Genomic DNA, 18,574 nt, shown 5'->3' with positions numbered 1-18,574 from the left:
ACCCACCTCCTAGAGAAAGAGAAATAAAAACAAAAATAAACAAATGGGACCTAATGAAACTTAAAAGCTTTTGTACAGCAAAGGAAACCATAAGCAAGACGAAAAGACAACCTTCAGAATGGGAGAAAATGTTTGCAAATGAAGCAATTGACAAAGGATTAATCTCCAAAATATACAAGCAGCTCATGCAGCTCAATATCAAAAAAAGAAACAACCCAATCCAAAAATGGGCAGAGCACCTAAATAGACCTTTCTACAAAGAAGATATACAGATTGCCAACAAACAGAAGAAAGAATGCTCAGCATCACTAATCATTAGAGACATGCAAATCAAAACTACAATGAGGTTATCACCTCACACTGGTCAGAATGGTCATCATCAAAAAAATCTACAAAATAAATGCTGTAGAGGGTGTAGTGAAAAGGGAACCCTTGTGCACTGTTGGTGGGAATGTAAATTGATACAGCCACTATGGAGAACAGTATGGAAGTTCTTTAAAAAACTACAAATAGAACTATCATATGACCCAGCCATCCCACTACTGGGCATATTCCCTGAGAAAACCATAATTCAAAAAGAGTCATGTACCACAGTGCTCATTGCAGCACTGTTTACAGTAGCCAGGACATGGAAGCAGCCTAAGTGTCCATCGACAGGCTAAAGAAGATGTGGCACATATATACAATGGAATATCACTTAGCCATAAAAAGAAACGAAATTGATTTATTTGTAGTGAGGTGGATGGACCTAGAGTCTGTCCTACAGAGTGAGGTAAGTCAGAAGGAGAAAAACAAATACTGTATGCGAACACATATATATGGAATCTAAAAAGAAAAAATGGTTCTGAAGAACCTAGGGGCAGGACAGGAATAAAGATTCAGAGGTAGAGAATGGACTTGAGGACACGGGGAGGGGGAAACGTAAGCTGGGACGAAGTGAGAGAGTAGCATGGACATGTATACACTACCAAATGTAAAATAGCTAGCTAGTGGGAAGCAGCCACATAGCACAGGGAGATCAGCTCAGTGCTTTGTGACCACCTAGAGGGGTGGGATAGGGAGGGTGGGAGGGAGACGCAAGAAGGAGGAGATATGGAGATATATCTATACATATAGCTGATTCACTCTGTTATAAAGCAGAAACTAACACACCATTGTAAAGCAATTATACTCCAATAAAGATATTAAAAAATAAAAATTGGCCCTGTTGAGGAGTGGTTATTATGCTCCTTGTCTTGAGTTTTGAAGGAACTGGGACCAGCTCTCTCCCCTCTCTCTCATTCTCCTTCCCTCACTGGGTTTTGAGGAGGCTTGCACTGTCCTTTGTGGCTGCTCTTCCTGACTCTGCTGGTTTCCCCCTAAACCACATAGCCTAAGTCTGCTGAGTCTTGTGTAACCAAGCACCACATACGTGGCAGTGCTTGACTCAAGAAAGGCTGTAACAGGCCCTGGGAACTGGCTTCCTGTGGCATTTCACAGCGTTGATCCTGAGTGTCTGCTTTGTCCCTTACACATCAGAGGTCTTTTCAGAACTGTAGAGTTTTAAGACTTGTGCTACTTTGCTGTGGTACATTATTTGTGCATTTAACTGTACTTAACATATTGGTCCTAAACTTTATTTTTTTACTCTGTATCCTTAATTTTGTTAATTGTGCAGCTCTTCTCTGTTTTCTTTCTTAGCTGGTAACTTTTATTGCCTGGTAATGCTCATCTTAACATTATGTGAGGGCTCTGGTCCTTGGGTCCCCTCTTAAATTTACAAAAGTAGATGAAATTGAATTTCTAGCAAATTGATGAACAATAATGAGCCAGGTTTTTCTGGGGTCTCTGGATTCACAAACCAAAATAATACAGTGACTAGATTTTGAAATTGGACTCATTTTTAAAGCCTAAGAGAGAGGAGTACATGGCAAATGCAGGTGACCCACAGCTCAGCTTGGCCTCCAACCTGGCACTTTTTTTTTTTTTTTTTTTTTTTTTTTTTAGTGTGATGAAATGTTTATTATAAGTTCAAGCATGAATTGACACCAGAGAGTCCATACGAAAGGGAATCAATGTGACATATAGGGCAGAGGACTTGTTCAGACTTCACAACTTCCTAGACATCAGAATATATACATCTTTGATGAAGCCACAAGAATGTAATGTGTGTATAAAGGCTTTTATCCATAGTGGCACTTTTTATTTTTTTAAATAGATTCTTTATAGAGCATAAAGAGTAGATCACGTGAACAAAGGTGAATGGATTTTTCCCTTTCCTTTACATTATTTTTCCTACCAGTATGTCCTATAATTTTATTTTTTTTCTACTAAAATAATTTCCAATTATCCTGGTTCTTGTGCACCCAGTGTACTCTATTTGCCTGCCTGATGGTTTGCCTCTTCCTGACCTCACATAAACTAGCAGGGGGAAGGAGCCCAGCATTGGAGACTGTTGCTCTGGCTACGTGGATGATTTCCAGGTGGGCGTCAGAAGAGCTGCCTCTTCTTGTGTTGGGCTTGCTGGCATCTGTGCTGAGTGGGTAATAGCCAGGTGTTGGCCACGTTGTGGAACCAACTCTGTTCTCCCATCTTCTTAGGACATGTAAGCTGCTTCTGTCTGTTCAACAACAGCAACAAAAAGGTTAATTCTGGATTTAAAATTTAGTGTAAGCAGCTCATTTTTTTAAAGAGGAAGAAGGGAAAAACGAATCAATTTTAGGGCTAAAAATAAATAACCATTCCAGAGAAGTATATATGAAGTATTGATTGACTGCACAGTGGAAAAATGATTAATCTCTCCACCTCTAATGATAACCCTCATCAAAATCAGCTTTCTACGAGAGTTTGCTGTATCTGTGTCTGGTTCCCTGAGAATGTGAGTTACTTTGGGCAAATTCTGTTTCATTCTTCCTTTTCTGTATCTCCTAATTCCTGGCGTAACACCTCATCACATTCAGGAGGCTTTCCTAAAAGTAGTCTTCTAATTGAATAGAGACAGAATAAAGAAATATGTCTGAAGAGCTTCTGCAGAGATCCAATTGAATTTCATTTATACCCATTCAGAAGGAGTATTTGAAATACGGAACTCAGGATTTAGTTGACTAATGAGTTCAGCAATAAGAGAAAAGAAAGAAGAAAACAGTTTCAAATGAAGTAGCCATTGATCTGAACAGAAACCTTTTGAATCTTAGAATTTCATTGCTGAATGTTAGAAATCATTTCAGTGATGAAATTCAAATGTGGTATGTTTTCTGATAATTTTTTATAAATTGAAAATATTTCTATGTTAAAATTCATTGTAAGGAGACATACTTGCTGTGACAAAGGCACATGTATTTGTGTAAATTTAAAGGCCCTGTACTTTGTCAGAGAAATAGCCACAAGTTCCTGGTTCAGCTTTGTGTGACATTGGACATGCTACTTAACACCTTTTTACTGCAGTTTATAAAATGGGAATAACATATATCTTACAGGGTTTTGTGATACTCAAATAAGATAATGTATCTAAAAAACATTTTCTATAGTATGGTCAAATGTTGTTAGTCTTCCCATCTTTCTATCTAGAAAATACAGAAATGTTCTAAGTTGTATAAATTTTTCTTCTTGTGTAATTTTGTCAAAACAGAGAGAAATAAAAAATTTATATTTTAGGAATCCTTTTAATGCATTTTAATATTAAATATTAAAATACATCGTTTCAAAAGTATACAAATTCTTAAATTGCATTGGAGAATTTAATAAACTTTACATCTTGTTTTTGGATATTAAATGTTTGAATTCAATCTAGAATTATTTTTATTATATTATTTTAAGGTTTTTTTTCACATTTGATATATCTATTAAGGATGATTGCTTTCCCTTGTGAAATTCCCTTGGATTTATTTATGTGTTTGTTTTTATTATTATTTAGAGAAGTATAATACAGAAATACATTAAAATTAGAAATAGACTTAGTGTATGATCCAGCAATCCCACTTCTGAGTATATATCAAAAGGAAAAGAGATCAGTACCTCAGAGAGTTATCTGCAGCCCCATATTCATTGCAGCATTATTCACAGTAGACAAGGTGTGAAAACAACCTAAATGCCTGTTAACAGGTGAATGGATAAAGAAAATGGGGCATATATGTACAATGGAATGTTATTCAACTTTTAAAAAGAGGGAAATCCTGCCATTTGCACAACATAAATGAACCTAGAGGACATTGTGCCAAGTGAGATAAGCCAGAAAGACAAATACTACATGATCTCATTTATATATGGAATCTAAAATAGTTAAACTTATAGAAGCAGAAAGTAGAATGGTGGTTGCCAGGAGTGGGGGAAATGGGGAGATGGGTACAAAGTTTCAGTTATGCAAGATGAGTAAGTTCTGGAGATCTGATGTACAGCATGACTATAGTCATCAAAGCTGTGTTGTATACTTGAAATTTACTTGTATAGATCTTAAATGTATTCACCACACATATACACACACACAAATGGTAACTAGTGGAATGATGGGTCTTTTAATTCACTTGATTGTAGTGATCATTTCACAGTGTATGCCTATATCAAACATCAAGTTATATACCTTAAATACATACAACCTTTATTTGTCAACTATACCTTAATGAAGCTGGGGGGAGAAAAAAAAGAATACATTATTTCTGAATAGTTTTATTTTTGCCCTAAGCAAGTATTACTTTATAGTTAAATGTTATCATAAGCACTTACATTTAAACGTATTTATATCATTAAACTTATTGAATATCTTCTAAAGTATATTATTTAAAATTGTAACCACTTAATTCCTCAAAAACCTGAAAAAAATTTTGTTTTAATATGTATGGGATGGACTTTAGTTTCTGTATTGTGTTAGTTAATGAGCACCAGTAGAGGGAGCTCCAACTCATCTTTCATGATAAATTTAGCAACTGAAAATGTAGGTTTGTGGAAAAGGGCACGCGGTGAAATAAACTTAAATAATACGTGGTTATAAACATTTTCAAAGGTACTAAAGAATGACAGCTGTAATTCTTCTTACCTTTTAGGGGGAAAACAATCTGAGTTTGATTTCTATGCTTTTAAGTTAACTACCCTCAAATAACTAAACAGAAAACTTCTATGTAGCATAACCACATGTAAGGAATCCATCAGGCAGCCCGAGGGTTTTAAAATCAAGAATCTATGTCTGGTCAGTTGAGGAAGAGGAGGAAGAACAGTGGTGGTAATGTTATTGTTTGAAATGAGGCTAAATAAAGTAAAATTTTATTAATTGGTAGATAGTCACAATAGCAATGTCATAATAAGGCGAACTGCTGAGTCACTGTGTAGAACAAGGAGAGAGAAAATTTTCATTTTACTTAGAGCTCTTATGCATTCAGAAGGTTTTTAAACCAAAATCTAGAAAGGCTGTAGAACCTTTGTTCCTATCTAGAGGGCTGGGCCTAATTATTACCTGTTGGTTTCTTTATAGACCCGAGAAGAAAATATCATGTGAGATTGCTGGCTTACAACAGCATAGAAGATGGCTACCAGGCAGATCAAACAGTCAGTACTCCGGGATGCGTGTGTAAGTAAGAGTTACAGTAGCTTGTTTCACAATGTAAGACTCATACTCTTTTTTTCTCTACTTCCTTCTTTAAATTTAAGTCTCATTACTACTTGGATACCTTGGTGGTTTTATTACTTTCATATCCTCCAGGATACCTAACAGTATCTTGAACAAGTACATACTCAGTAAATATTTAAGTGAGATGTATTTAATTATAAGAACCTATTTTAGTTTTGCAAGGAAGAGACCATTAGAAATTTAACTGTGGAGACTTTCCTGGTGGTGCAGTGGTTAAGAATCCTCCTGCCAATGCAGGGGACACGGGTTTGAGCCCTGGTCTGGGAAGATCCCACATGCCATGGAGCAACTAAGCCCGTGCACCACAACTACTGAGCCTGTGCTCTAGAGCCCATGAGCCACAGCTACTCAGCCTGCATGCCACAACTACTGAAGCCCAGGCACCTAGAGCCCATGCTCTGCAACAAGAAAAGCCACCACAATGAGAAGCCTGTGCACCGCAAAGAAGAGTAGCCCCCACTCACCACAACTAGAGAAACCCTGCACACAGCAATGAAGACCCAACGCAGCAAAAATAATAAATTAATTTTAAAAAATAATAAAAAAAGAAATTTAACTGGAAAAATAATCCTGAATACCTACAAATACTAAGTTTTCTTTTATCTCCTTTAACCTTGAGGCTAATTATTTCCTTCCAGTTGCTATTCAGTTTTATTGCTACTGAGAGCTGTTTGGTTTTATTGCTACTAAAGAGGATGTCAGTCTAGTTTTAAGTCTACTGCTGGCTTTCTGAATGTCTTCGGCTGGTAGCTTGACTTCTCTGTGCTTCTGTCTTAGTTCTAAGTATTGATAATGTTTGATTCCTTATCTAACTTACGGAAGAGTCGCTCAGGTTTGAATGATACATCTCTAGACCACTATGAACCTCTGGTGGAAGAAAGACCTAAAGGGTGGGGTGTTATGATTTTACCATTTTACCACTTTCTACATTAAATGTTACGCCATGTGGTAAATTAACATTGTCTTTTTCAATAGCTGTTCGTGATCGCATGGTTCCTCCTCCACCACCACCCCACCATCTCTATGCGAAGGCTAACACCTCATCTTCCATCTTCCTGCACTGGAGGAGGCCTGCGTTCACCACTGCACAAATAATTAACTACACCATCCGCTGTAACCCTGTTGGCCTGCAGAATGCTTCTTTGGTTTTATACCTTCAAACGTATGTAGCTTCTATTAATGGTTGTTTTCTTTGCTCTCCTCCCCACTCACACTTCCTTCTTTACTATCTTGGGCCAACTTGAGCTTCAGCTGTAAGCATTTGTCTCAGAACTTACCTTACTTATGTCAGGGCGGAGGATTTTGCCTCTTTAGCATAATCAGTTCTGAAAACCGCATTTATTTTGAAATTTAATTTTCATAAATGATTTTTGTTGTTGTTTCCCCAGCCTCATGCAACAAGATTAGACAAGAAACTATCAATATGATGACTTTCAAGTAGCTAAACTTAGCTTTTTTTTTTTTTTTTTTTTTTTTTGCAGTACACGGGCCTCTTAGCATATTTAAAGAAGGAAACAAGTCAATTTTCATGCTGGCATCAAAAAATAAAGCTAGTTATTCTGTTTGCTAGGTTATAGTTAGAAAGATGCCCATCATTGTACTTTAAAAGAGTGATTTGACTTACAGTATTTCAGAAGAAATACCTTTGATTTGGGACATTTCTATACTGTTAATTTCCTAGTTTCCTCTCAGAGAGGCAGTTTTTAGGCTTATTTCTATAATATCCAATGTAGCATTTTAATAATCAAATTAGTTTGCTTTTTAATCTAAAAAATTTTTTTTAAAGAAAATGAGGAGGTAATAAATAATAACAGTAACCTGTATTGATTGGAAATACTGACAATCTTCTAGAAACAATGAGCTACCAGCATTAACTACTTTATTACTCATTATAGATCAGAAACTCACATGTTGGTTCAAGGTCTAGAACCAAACACCAAATATGAATTTGCTGTTCGACTGCATGTGGATCAACTTACCAGTCCCTGGAGCCCCGTTGTCTACCACTCTACACTTCCAGAAGGTAAAGAAAGCAGCTCCCCTGTGGGTTTTATCTATGTATTGTACACGCACGCACACACACACACACACACACACACACACACACGTCACTTTGAAGAAGATACTACCCTGCTTGCCACCTACCAGTCTACGTGTATGTATTTATTTTGTTTCTTAACTTTTGAAGTCTCTTTTCCTTTATTACAATAAAAATATTTTTCCTCTCATTGTATTGCACAAGCAAGTGGACTTAAATTTAGGGTCTCTTTAGGGGGTGCTACATTTTCTAAGAACAGGTGTGCTGTGCAAGGCTGCACCCAAGTAATTTAAAATGGAAGAAAGTGAGTAACATATTTAATGATGTTAGGAGCCCACATTAGAATCTAACGTGAGCAGTAGCTTGATGCTGTGCATAGTGCAGTATAGATGATACCTGATTGAGCACCAATTTTGTAGCTTACCCACGGCAGTTGGTAAAATATTCCATGTCTCTAAACCTGCATTACCTTTTTAAAAAATTAATTTTTATTGGAGTATAGTTGCTTTACAATGTTGTGTTAGTTTCTGCTGTACAGCAAAGTGAATCAGCTGTATGTATACGTATATCCCCTCTTTTTTGGATTTCCTTCCCATTTAGGTCACCACAGAGCATTGAGTAGAGTTCCCTGTGCTATACAGTAGGTTCTCATTAGTTATCTACTTTATACATAGTATCAATAGTGTATATATGTCGGTCACCATCTCCTAATTCATCCAACCCCCCCCCACCCCTGGTATCCATACATTTGTTGTCTACATCTGTGTCTCTATTTCTGCTTTGCAAATAAGTTCATCTGTATCATTTTTTAAGATTCCATATATAAGCGATATTATGCGATATTTGTTTTTCTCCTTCTGACTTACTTCACTCTGTGTGACAGTCTCTAGGTCCATCCACATCTTTGCAAATGACACAATTTCATTCCTTTTAATAGCTGAGTAATATTCCATTGTGTATATATACCACATCTTCTTTATCCATTCCTCTGTTGATGGACACTTAGGTTGCTTCCATGTCCTGGCTATTGTAAACAGTGCTGCAGTGAACATTGTGGTGTGTGTATCTTTTTGAGTTATGGTTTTCTCCAGGCACATGCCTAGGTGTGGGATTGCTGGGTCGTATGGTAGTTCTATTTTTAGTTTTTTAAGGAACCTCCATACTGTTCTCCATAGTGTCTGTATCAATTTACATTCCCACCAACAGTGTAAGAGGATTCCCTTTTCTCCACAGCCTCTCCAGCATTTATCGTTTGTAGATTTTTTGAATATAGCCATTCTGACCAGTGTGAGGTGATACCTCATTGTAGTTTTGATTTGCACTTCTCTAATAATTAGCAATGTTGAGCATCTTTTCATGTGCCTCTTGGCCATCCATATGTCTTCTTTGGAGGAATGTGTATTTAGTTCTTCTGACCATTTTTTGATTGGGTTGTGGGGTTTTTTTGTTTTTGTTTTTTTGATATTGAGCTGCATGAGCTGTTTGTATACTTTGGATATTAATCCCTTGTCAGTTACCTTGTTTGCAAATATCTTCTCCCATTCTGAGGGTTGTCTTTTCTTCTTGTTTATGGTTTCCTGTGCTGTGCAAAAGCTTTTAAGTTTAATTAGGTCCCATTTGTTTATTTTTGTTTTTATTTTCATTACTCTAGGAGATGGGTCAAAAAAGATCTTGCTGCAATTTATGTCAAAGAGTGTTCTGCCTATGTTTTTTCCTCCAAGAGTTTTAGAGTGTCCGGCCTTACATTTAGGTCTTTAATTCATTTTGAGTTTATTTTTGTGTTTAGGTGTTAGGGAGTGTTCTAATTTCATTCTTTTATATGTAGCTGTCCAGTTTTCCCAACTCCACTTATTGAAGAGACTGTCTTTTCTCCATTTTATATTCTTGCCTCCTTTGTCATAGATTAGGTGTCCATAGGTGTGTGGGTTTATCTCTGGGCTTTCTATCTTGTTCCATTGATTTATATTTCCATTTTTGTGCCAGTACCATACTGTCTTGATTACCGTAGCTTTGTAGTATAGTCTGAAGTCAGGGAGCGTGAGTCCTCCAGTTCCATTTTTCTTTCTCAAGATCGCTTTGGCTATTTGGGGTCTTTTGTGTTTCCATACAGATTGTAAAATTTTTTGTTGTAATTCTGTGAAATACGCCATTGGTAATTTGATAGGGATTGCATTGACTCTGTAGATTGCTTTGGGTAGTATAGTCATTTTCACAATATTAATTCTTCCAATCCAAGAACATGGTATATCTCTCCATGCATTTCCTTTTCTCTAGAATGATGGTGAAGGTGTAGATGGTCTGTAAGTACCATTGCAGCTCTATTTTCATGATGCTGAGAGAAAACAAAGGATATTTATTTAAGTGAGCATTGGGCTGTTTTGCTATGGTTCTGGCAATATTCCATATGTGAGGTAGTGCCCCAAACCAGCTCTTCACACCTTTAGCTTATATTGAACATGGGCTCCACTAAAATCCCAAGACTTCGCTACCTTTCGTAAATATAAGATATTAGTCTAAGATGGATATAAGGTAGAGGTAGATAAGATATAAGGTAAGGTAGATATAAGGTAAAGTCTGTTCTATAAACTCACTGATTCACAGTGTTTTGGAGAGTAACTGAATGTTTCAGTCTCAGAAGTATTTCTTGAGTGGCTTCCTAGGTCAGATTAAATATACATTCTATGCATTTTAGTAAGAAATGTAGTTTAGCTTCAGTACCTAATAGAGTGAGTAATGCACCAGGTGCCCTGGTGGAACTGTAAACCTTTCTAGTTGTCCATGTGGCAAAACAATATAAAGAGCCCTAAAAATGCTGACAACCTTTGACTTAGTAGTTCCTCATCCAGGAATCTACCACCTCCTTTATATATTTTTAATGTTTTAAACATCATAAAAATGAAATGAGTTTTCAGATAAAGAAGAGAAAAATCGTATTTTGATATTGTCACTAATGAGCTGTAAAAGCTGTGATTTTGAGATGTTTTTATAGTAGTTTCTAGTTTTTTAAACTCTTATCTGTGCCTGTCCAGGTATTTGAGTACTTAATGACCATTTTCTCCTAATAATACAATATTTTCTACATGTGTGCACAGCACCAGCAGGCCCACCAGTTGGAGTGAAAGTGACATTGATAGAGGATGACACTGCCCTGGTTTCTTGGAAACCTCCTGATGGCCCAGAGACGGTTGTGACGCACTACACTATCTTGTATGCATCCAGGAAGGCCTGGATTGCAGGAGAGTGGCAGGTCCTACACCGAGAAGGTATATATGATCATAATTTACCAAAGGGCATGAAAAGTAAGGTTATTAATGACAAGGAAACAAAGGGAAAGAGGGATCTAGAGTTTGTTTTGAATTTATGTTTATGAAGTAACAAATGAGTAAGGATTTTAGTTTTGTTCAAAGGACATTGGGAAGCCATCAACATACTTTAAGCATGAGTCTGATTTCACACTTCAGAAAAATCACGCTGAGTACTGTGAATAGAAGAGGTTTGGTAGAGGAGGAGTAGGGGTAAGAGTAATGCAAGGAGACTAGGAAGTGATTGTTGTGGTCCAGGAAAGAGAATGATAAGCCCGGGTTAGGGTGGCAAGGAGTGAGATGGAAAGAAGAGGGTGGTTGAAAGACAGTAAGGAGGTAAAATTAACAGGACTTGGTCACTAAGGGAGGGAGAGTGAAGGTAAGGAAGTGAGAATTGTTATAGACAATTACTAGATTTCCAGTGGTTGTGTGTCTTGCATTGGAGTAGCAAACACTGGAGGAAGACCCGGTTTAATGGAGAAGACCTTTGTACAGCTACTAAAATGGTCCACATGCAAATAAATTGACCCATATGAATATTAGGGTCCACTTAAGTACAGGGAAAAGCTGATTAGGGCTTAGGAACACTGAATTTAAATTGTTTAATACCAGTTTTATTTTGGCTGAGAAAAACTGTGTTCTAGAATTTAACATTCTTACTTCATACTGTTATAATATGCCCTTTTAAAATTTTGGAATCTTTCATTTGGACATGTCTCATATGCCAATGTTTGGATGGACCATCACATAAATAGTATAATTTCATGATTTTGATACTTCTTTTAACTTTTTATTGAATTATAGTTGATTTTGATACTTTTAAAATACAGACATGTATGCTAAGAACTGTTTTCCAGGCAATTAAAAGCTTAAGAAGGATTTTGAGAAGGAAATTTGTTTTCCATCTACATATTCTAAACACTTTACAGTGCCAGGCACTTCCACATACATTTTAACTTTTAAGGGGAATATTTACCCAATTAAGAGAATACACTCTAAGGTCACTTACGTGGATGTAATCAGTATAACACTTTTGTAATTGTAAAATAAACAAATGGTAACAGAAGCTAGAGTTTTGATAGTTGCATATTCATATTTTTCATTAAGCGGGTGCCCCACTAAGTAATGATTTCCTGGTCTCTGAACAACCTGGAAAGTAATAATAAGTACCTGCCAGCAATACAATTTTGTGTTTTATCCATTATCTATTGCTACCTAACAAACCACTCTAAAACTCAGCCAATTTATTTTCTCACATTCTCTGAGTCAGCAGTTTGGACTGGGATCAGCTGGGTAGTTCTTCTTTTGGTGTCTCCTGAGGTCACTCATGAGGCTCTAATCATCTCAGGGTTTCAACAGGGTGTGGGTAGCATAAAAACAGTGAGAGAATTCCAAATTCCGGGAGAGAGGGAAGAAGCCCCACATACAAAGCTTTGCAGACCTCTGCCTGATTTACATTTGCTAACATCCCACTGGCAAACCGAATCATGTAGGCAAGCCCAGACTTAGTGTGGGAAGGGACTGCCCACAGGTATGGAGAGATGGAAGCATAATTTATGCAGGGCTATTCATCTTACAGTCTGCCACAATATTCTTAAAATATATAATTCAGTTTTCATTAATTAATTCCAAAATGATTTATTGACACAACATTTAACCAAGTGACTAACCTGATTTAATGAGTGTTATATAAGTACTAATAAAAGAGTTTTGATCTCATGAGCACATACTTCCTTTGGCTCTTCATTTGTACCTGCCTAAAAAGAAACAGTATTTAGTTTTGGTTCTTTTTAATGCATTCATTTGTCAGTTTCAGACAAGGCCCAGAAAACAACATTTTTGCCTCATTGATGGCCCAATAGCGAAATGAATTGTAATTAGAGGTTTTTACTTCTGTACAAGCCTTCATAACTATATAATAAAGCATAGGGGGAAAAATTCTATTTTTGCCATTATGCTGCTTGTGTTAAGTTTAAGAAACATTATCAGGGAAGCGCTTTTGTCTTTTGTTAAATGTAGGGAACCTTTTTCATAGCTAATGCTAGTAATTCATAGAGAACAAAATAAACAATATAAGTAAAAAGCAATTGAGTTTACTTTTCTCAGAGAGAAAATTATAAAGAGTTTGAGGGGGCTTCCCTGGTGGTGCAGTGGTTAGGAGTCCGCCTGCCAATGCAGGGGATGTGGGTTTGAGCCCTGGTCGGGGTGGATCCCACGTGCCGTGGAGCAGCTAAGCCCATGCGCCACAGCTGCTGAAGCCTGTGTGCCTGGGGCCTGTGCTCTGCAACAGGAGAGGCCACCTATGAGAGGCCCGCGCACTGCCGCCGGGAGTGGCCCCCACTCGCCGCAGCTGGAGAAGGCCCGCATGCAGCAATGAAGACCCATGGCAGCCAAAAAATTAATTAATTAAAAGAGTTTGAGTTACTCACTTATAAACAAAAAGCAAAGACTACAACATGGCATTTAAAGAAAAAAAAGTAGTCTATAGTATCTAATTTTGGCAACTTTTGGAAAAGATAATGGTGTAGAAAAATTGGGGGAAAAGGGGAAAGAATATCAGTATCTGTTTCATATATATCTATTAATCTGCTATATGTATTATGTTTATACACGTTTATGTGTATAATTAATTCACATATTTATTGCCAAGTGGAACAAGATTTTTTTCATTAGTCAAAACATTTAAAAAATGTTCCTGGTGACCATATATTTGTGGCTAAAATGAGACATTGTAAAATGGGTTAGCAGAAATGCAGTATGAAATTATGCTCGTGTGTAATTTAAAGTGGGTCAGAAATTACAGCCTTTACCTTCCTGATATTGCTGTAAATCAGCACAAAGTACTCAATTATTTTAAAATCTGCAAGGCACTGTAGGAAATCATGCTCTACTACAGCGGTTTCTGGACTCTGTTCCTTACGGCATTAGATTCCCAAGATCATAAAGGCGCCCTGCTTCAAAAGAAAAAAGTTCCATAACTAAAAACGTTTGAGAAACATCATATACCGTTTCCTCCTATTAGTGGTTGACATCAGAAATTAAAGTCCTTCAGTAAAGGAATCCATTTAACTTAATATTTACCAAATAACTTGGACTACTAATAGTAAGAACACATTGATTTATTAAATATTGAGGGATTACTATGTGCCAGGCTCTTTTCTAGGCATTGGCAATACCACAGTGAACAACAGAATGTCCCTTTCTCATTGGCACTTACATCTCAGGTAACAAACAAATATATAAATATTCAGGTAGTGTCATGAGTGCTAAGAAGAAAGCTACAATAGGGGAAAGAATAAAGTGATGGAGGTAGTGGGGTAAGTTCTTTTGAAAGAAATGACATCTGAGCAGAGCCATATGGATATCTGGGGGAAGTGCAAAGGCCCTGAGACAGAAGTGTGCTTGGCATTTTAGAGGAACAACAAGACGGCCAGGGAGGCTAGAGTGAGGGGAAGTGGGAAATGAGGTGGGGAGGTAGCCAGGGGAAGAACTGGTAGGCCAGACTTCCTGGACCACGGATTTCTTTCTAAGAGGGATGGAAGACATTGATCTGATATACATTTTGGAAGGATTACTTTGGCAACCCCCTAACAGCCTACCTGAAAAATTGACTATAAGGAGGTAAGAGTAGAAATTGGGAAACCATTTACTTTTTTATTTTTTTCTTTAAAGTATATTTTATTTTATTATTTATTTATTTATTTATTTATTTTTGGCCACGCCATGGGGCATGTGGGATCTTAGTTCCTCGACCAGGGATCGAACCCATGCCCCTCACGTTGAGAGCATAGAGTCTTAACCACTGGACCACCAGGGAAGTCCCTGGGAAACCATTTAATTCACAGGTGTGTCTGTGTGAGAGCTAATGGCAGTTTGGACAGGAATAATAACAAGGAAGGTAATAAGAAGCTATGAGAACATAATTTGAAAGAATAGTCTACTCGATTTGCCACAGATTGATGTGGGGTATAAGAAAAAAAAGAAGCAAAATTGGTGGGGGAAATCAAAAGTTTGATTTTGAACATGTTACATTTGAGATGCCTCTTAGATGTCCAAGTAGAGAGGTTGAATAAGTGGTGGGAGGGTTAAGTTCATGGGAGAGGTATGGACTAGTGGTATAACTTAGAAGTCATCAGTATGGAGATGAAGTTAAGACTGTGCAATTGAAAAAACAAAATCACTTAGTGTGGACAGAAGAAAGGTATGAGACTGCATACTGGGACTTTTTTCCAACTGTAAAATCTTATGCTTTGCTTTTTTAAAATAAATTATTTTATTTTATTTTATTTATTTTTGGCTGCATTGGGTCTTCATTGCTGCATGCGGGCTTTCTCTAGCTGTGACGAGCGGGGGCTACTATTCATTGTGGTGCACGGGCTTCTCACTGTGGTGGTTTCTCTCGTTGCCGAGCATGGGCTCTAGGCATGCAGGCTTCAGTAGTTGTGGCACGTGGGCTCAGTAGTTGTGGCCCATGGGCTCTAGAGCGCAGGCTCAGTAGTTGTGGCTCACTGGCTTAGTTGCTCCACAGCATGTGGGATCTTCCCGGACCAGGGCTTGAACCCGTGTCCCCTGCGTTGATGGGCGGATTCTTAACCACTGCACCACCAGGGAAGCCCCCAGAGTCTAATATATTCTGAGAGGTTTTTTGTTGTTTTTGTTTTTAACATGAAACAGTGTTTTATTGTATAGGTTAAAAGCATTTGTAAGATTTGATAAATCTTTACTGAGTAGTTTATAAGGTGCTCCAGAGAAAGAGAACCGATAGGATTTGCACGTGTGTGTGTGTGTGTATACAGATAGGTAGGTAGGTAGGTAGATAGATAGAGAGAGAGAGAGAGAGAGATTGAGATTGAAGGAACTGGGGCTGCTAAATCTGAAATTTGCAGAGCTGGTCAGCAGGCTAGAAATTCTGACAGGAGTTGATGTTGAAGTCTTGAGTCTGCAGGCAGAATTCTTTCCTCTTCGGGGGTACTCGGTCTTTTTTCTTAAGGCCTTAAACTGATTCGATGAGGCCCGCCTGTATTATGGAGGGTAATTTGCTTTACTCAAAGTCTACTGGTTTAAACATTAATTTCATCTTAAAAAAGAAAACTTCACAGCCATATCTAGACTGGTGTTTGAGCTAGCAACTGGACACTATAGCCTAGCCACGTTGATATATAAAACTGACCAGCATAAGTACCCATTAGGCACTAAGCATTGCTCTGGACACTGGGGACACAGCAGTGAACTAGAGAGAGGAGGTCCCTGAGCCCTGTGAAGCTTGTGTTCTTATAAAAGTCTGAATGTCATTTCCAGGGTGAGTTGGGGGTGGGAGGGGCAGGCAGAGGAGGAGCTGGGGAGGTTGGGGTCTGGGAAGCCAGAGAAGAGACACGTGATAGCGTGAAGGTATGAGGTGATGATGTTGACTGGAGTGACAGCAGTGTGCCTGGAGTGGAAGGTGCTAATTGGAGCGGAATGAATAGTAATTAGTATTTGGGGATGGACACCAACTCTTCATTTTACAGAGAAGAAAACTCAGGTCTGGAGAGGTGATATGACAAGTTCAACATCTTGTGACATATGGTGACATTCTTTTCTTTTCCTATAAATTATTTATTTATTTTTGGCTGTGTTGGGTCTTTGCTGCGGTGCGTGGCCTTCTCATTGCAGTGGTTCTCTTGATGCGGAGCACGGGCTCTAGGCGAGTGGGCTTCAGTAGTTGTGGTATGCAGGCTCTAGAGCGCAGGCTCAGTAGCTGTGGCACACGGGCTTAGTTGCTCCGTGGCATGTGGGATCTTCCTAGTCCAGGGCTTGAACCCGTGTCCCCTCCATTGGCAGGCAGATTCTTAACCACTGCGCCACCAGGGAAGCCCTGCTTTTATATTTTATAGAACATTCCTTTGATAACAAATGGCTCATATTTTAGTATTAGTTCAGTTGGTATTTACTGAGAATTATCTTGTGCAAAGCATTATGCTAGCCACCTTCAGCTGTTCACATGTGAAAAAAAATTTCTGTCCTCCAGAAAGGGAAGAGGGGAGATCAGAGGTGAGGAGGAAGACTTACTTCCATTGAGTATATACACTTGTGTCAGACACTTGTCCATGGTAGTTCATTTAATCCTTATAATAATTATATGAGGTGGGAATTATTGCCCCCACGAGGAAAGTAAAGTTCAGTGACATGCCCCAAGTTGCAAATTACTTAATTGGTAACATGCCAGGACTTGATCAACATTGATCCAACACTGAGCCTGTTACACTGTCCTGTTTGTGAAACTCCTAGTCTAGCTAAAAGTTCAGACGCATGTAAAAGGCTGTAGACTGAAATAATCACACCAACTGGAATTTAGACCATTTGCTGAGAGAATATAGGGACAGTCAGATCACTTTAATATTTGGGAACTGGTTTAACTGTGCTCATATGGGAACCAGAATGTTATAGTTTCCTTTTTTTGTCTGAAGGAAGACTTTCTTTGGGAGAAAGGGGAGTGTGCATACACACATATACACACACAGCTCATCCATTTGTAATAATGTTTAAATTAAGCGAAAGAATTTTAATTTCAGGTAGTGATTGGTTTCGCCAAACACTTTCTAAAATTAAATGTAAAGTATTCTGTGATAAAATGGAGACTCAATTTATTTATATGTTAGTAAAGAAATTGAAATGTTCTTCCTTCTAGCTAATGGTAACATGTCACAATATGTTGTTGCTTTTTAATTCAACTGCTTAAGAGCAAGTGGCAGTGGAAAGATTCTTCCTGATTCTAAATAGGGGTCAGTGTGTTTATTCAACAGTTGTGTATTCAAGTAGCTCACACTCTTTCTAGGCCAGGTTGAAACCGGAGCACATCAAAGCAAACCGTGTTCAGCTCCTCGCACTGCCACTGGGTTCGGCTCCCTCCCACCATGTGACCTGCAGAGGTAGCCTCTGAGTCATGGCCTCAGCTCTAAGATCACCCTGCATTTCGCTTGCATAATGAAATATATTGTAGCAAGTGCACTAGAGTAGCCAGCTCTGAGCTGGCGTTGACAGCTACCAGCTGTTGTAAGCTCTCTAAAACTATTTATTGTAAGGGTGCCCTGCATCAGGAAAAAATGAGAAGAAATTACCCCAGGGAAGCTAGGTTTCCCTGTGAATATCCACCCATAAATGCAGTGCAAGAACAACTTCCTGGTTGAATTTCTTTTATACCTGCTTTCTTAACATTAGGACTAATTCCTGGGGTGGGATTCCCTTTGTAAGAAAAATACTTCAGTGCCGTGGCAGGACAAGAGCAGAAAGACACCTCAAGAAATAGCAGTGCCCAAATAGGAATCCTTCTTGGCAGTCATGCCATCAGAGAAGATACCTTTCAATACCAAATATATATAAATTCAAATGATGATTACTTTTGGAGAGAAGTAGATGCTAGCCAGGTTGCTGGTGATAATTTTGATAGTTAATCTGGGGTCTCGGCCTTCAACACCCTGAGGTTCCTACATAACTTTGGCATCTTCTTGCCTGTTTATATTCAGGAAATCTTAGATAATGATTAGGAGGGTGAAAACTATATTCATACTTTCAAAAATAATTGTTGTTTCTAATTTAAGAAATAAGAACAGGGGCTTCCCTGGTGGCGCAGTGGTTGCGCGTCCGCCTGCCGATGCAGGG

At 38.2% G+C, this 18,574-nt stretch overlaps 1 protein-coding gene across 4 annotated transcripts in view; it reads left to right on the top strand.

The window, feature by feature from the left end:
- Window positions 1–18,574, top strand: part of PRTG (protogenin) — a 133,869-nt gene that overhangs the window by 99,640 nt on the left and 15,655 nt on the right. For all 4 annotated transcript variants that reach the window (XM_024128763.3, XM_024128764.3, XM_024128761.3 and 1 more), the window contains 4 exons: window positions 5,441–5,536; window positions 6,572–6,758; window positions 7,492–7,619; window positions 10,727–10,897. In XM_024128763.3, coding sequence (XP_023984531.1) covers window positions 5,441–5,536; window positions 6,572–6,758; window positions 7,492–7,619; window positions 10,727–10,897 — 582 coding nt within the window. The remainder of the gene's footprint in view (window positions 1–5,440; window positions 5,537–6,571; window positions 6,759–7,491; window positions 7,620–10,726; window positions 10,898–18,574) is intronic.

Source organism: Physeter macrocephalus, chromosome 11, assembly GCF_002837175.3.
Source record: "Physeter macrocephalus isolate SW-GA chromosome 11, ASM283717v5, whole genome shotgun sequence".
Classification (NCBI taxonomy): domain Eukaryota; kingdom Metazoa; phylum Chordata; class Mammalia; order Artiodactyla; family Physeteridae; genus Physeter; species Physeter macrocephalus.
The sequence above is the reverse complement of the archived record's forward strand: the minus strand, read 5'-3'. Positions and strand labels throughout refer to the sequence as shown.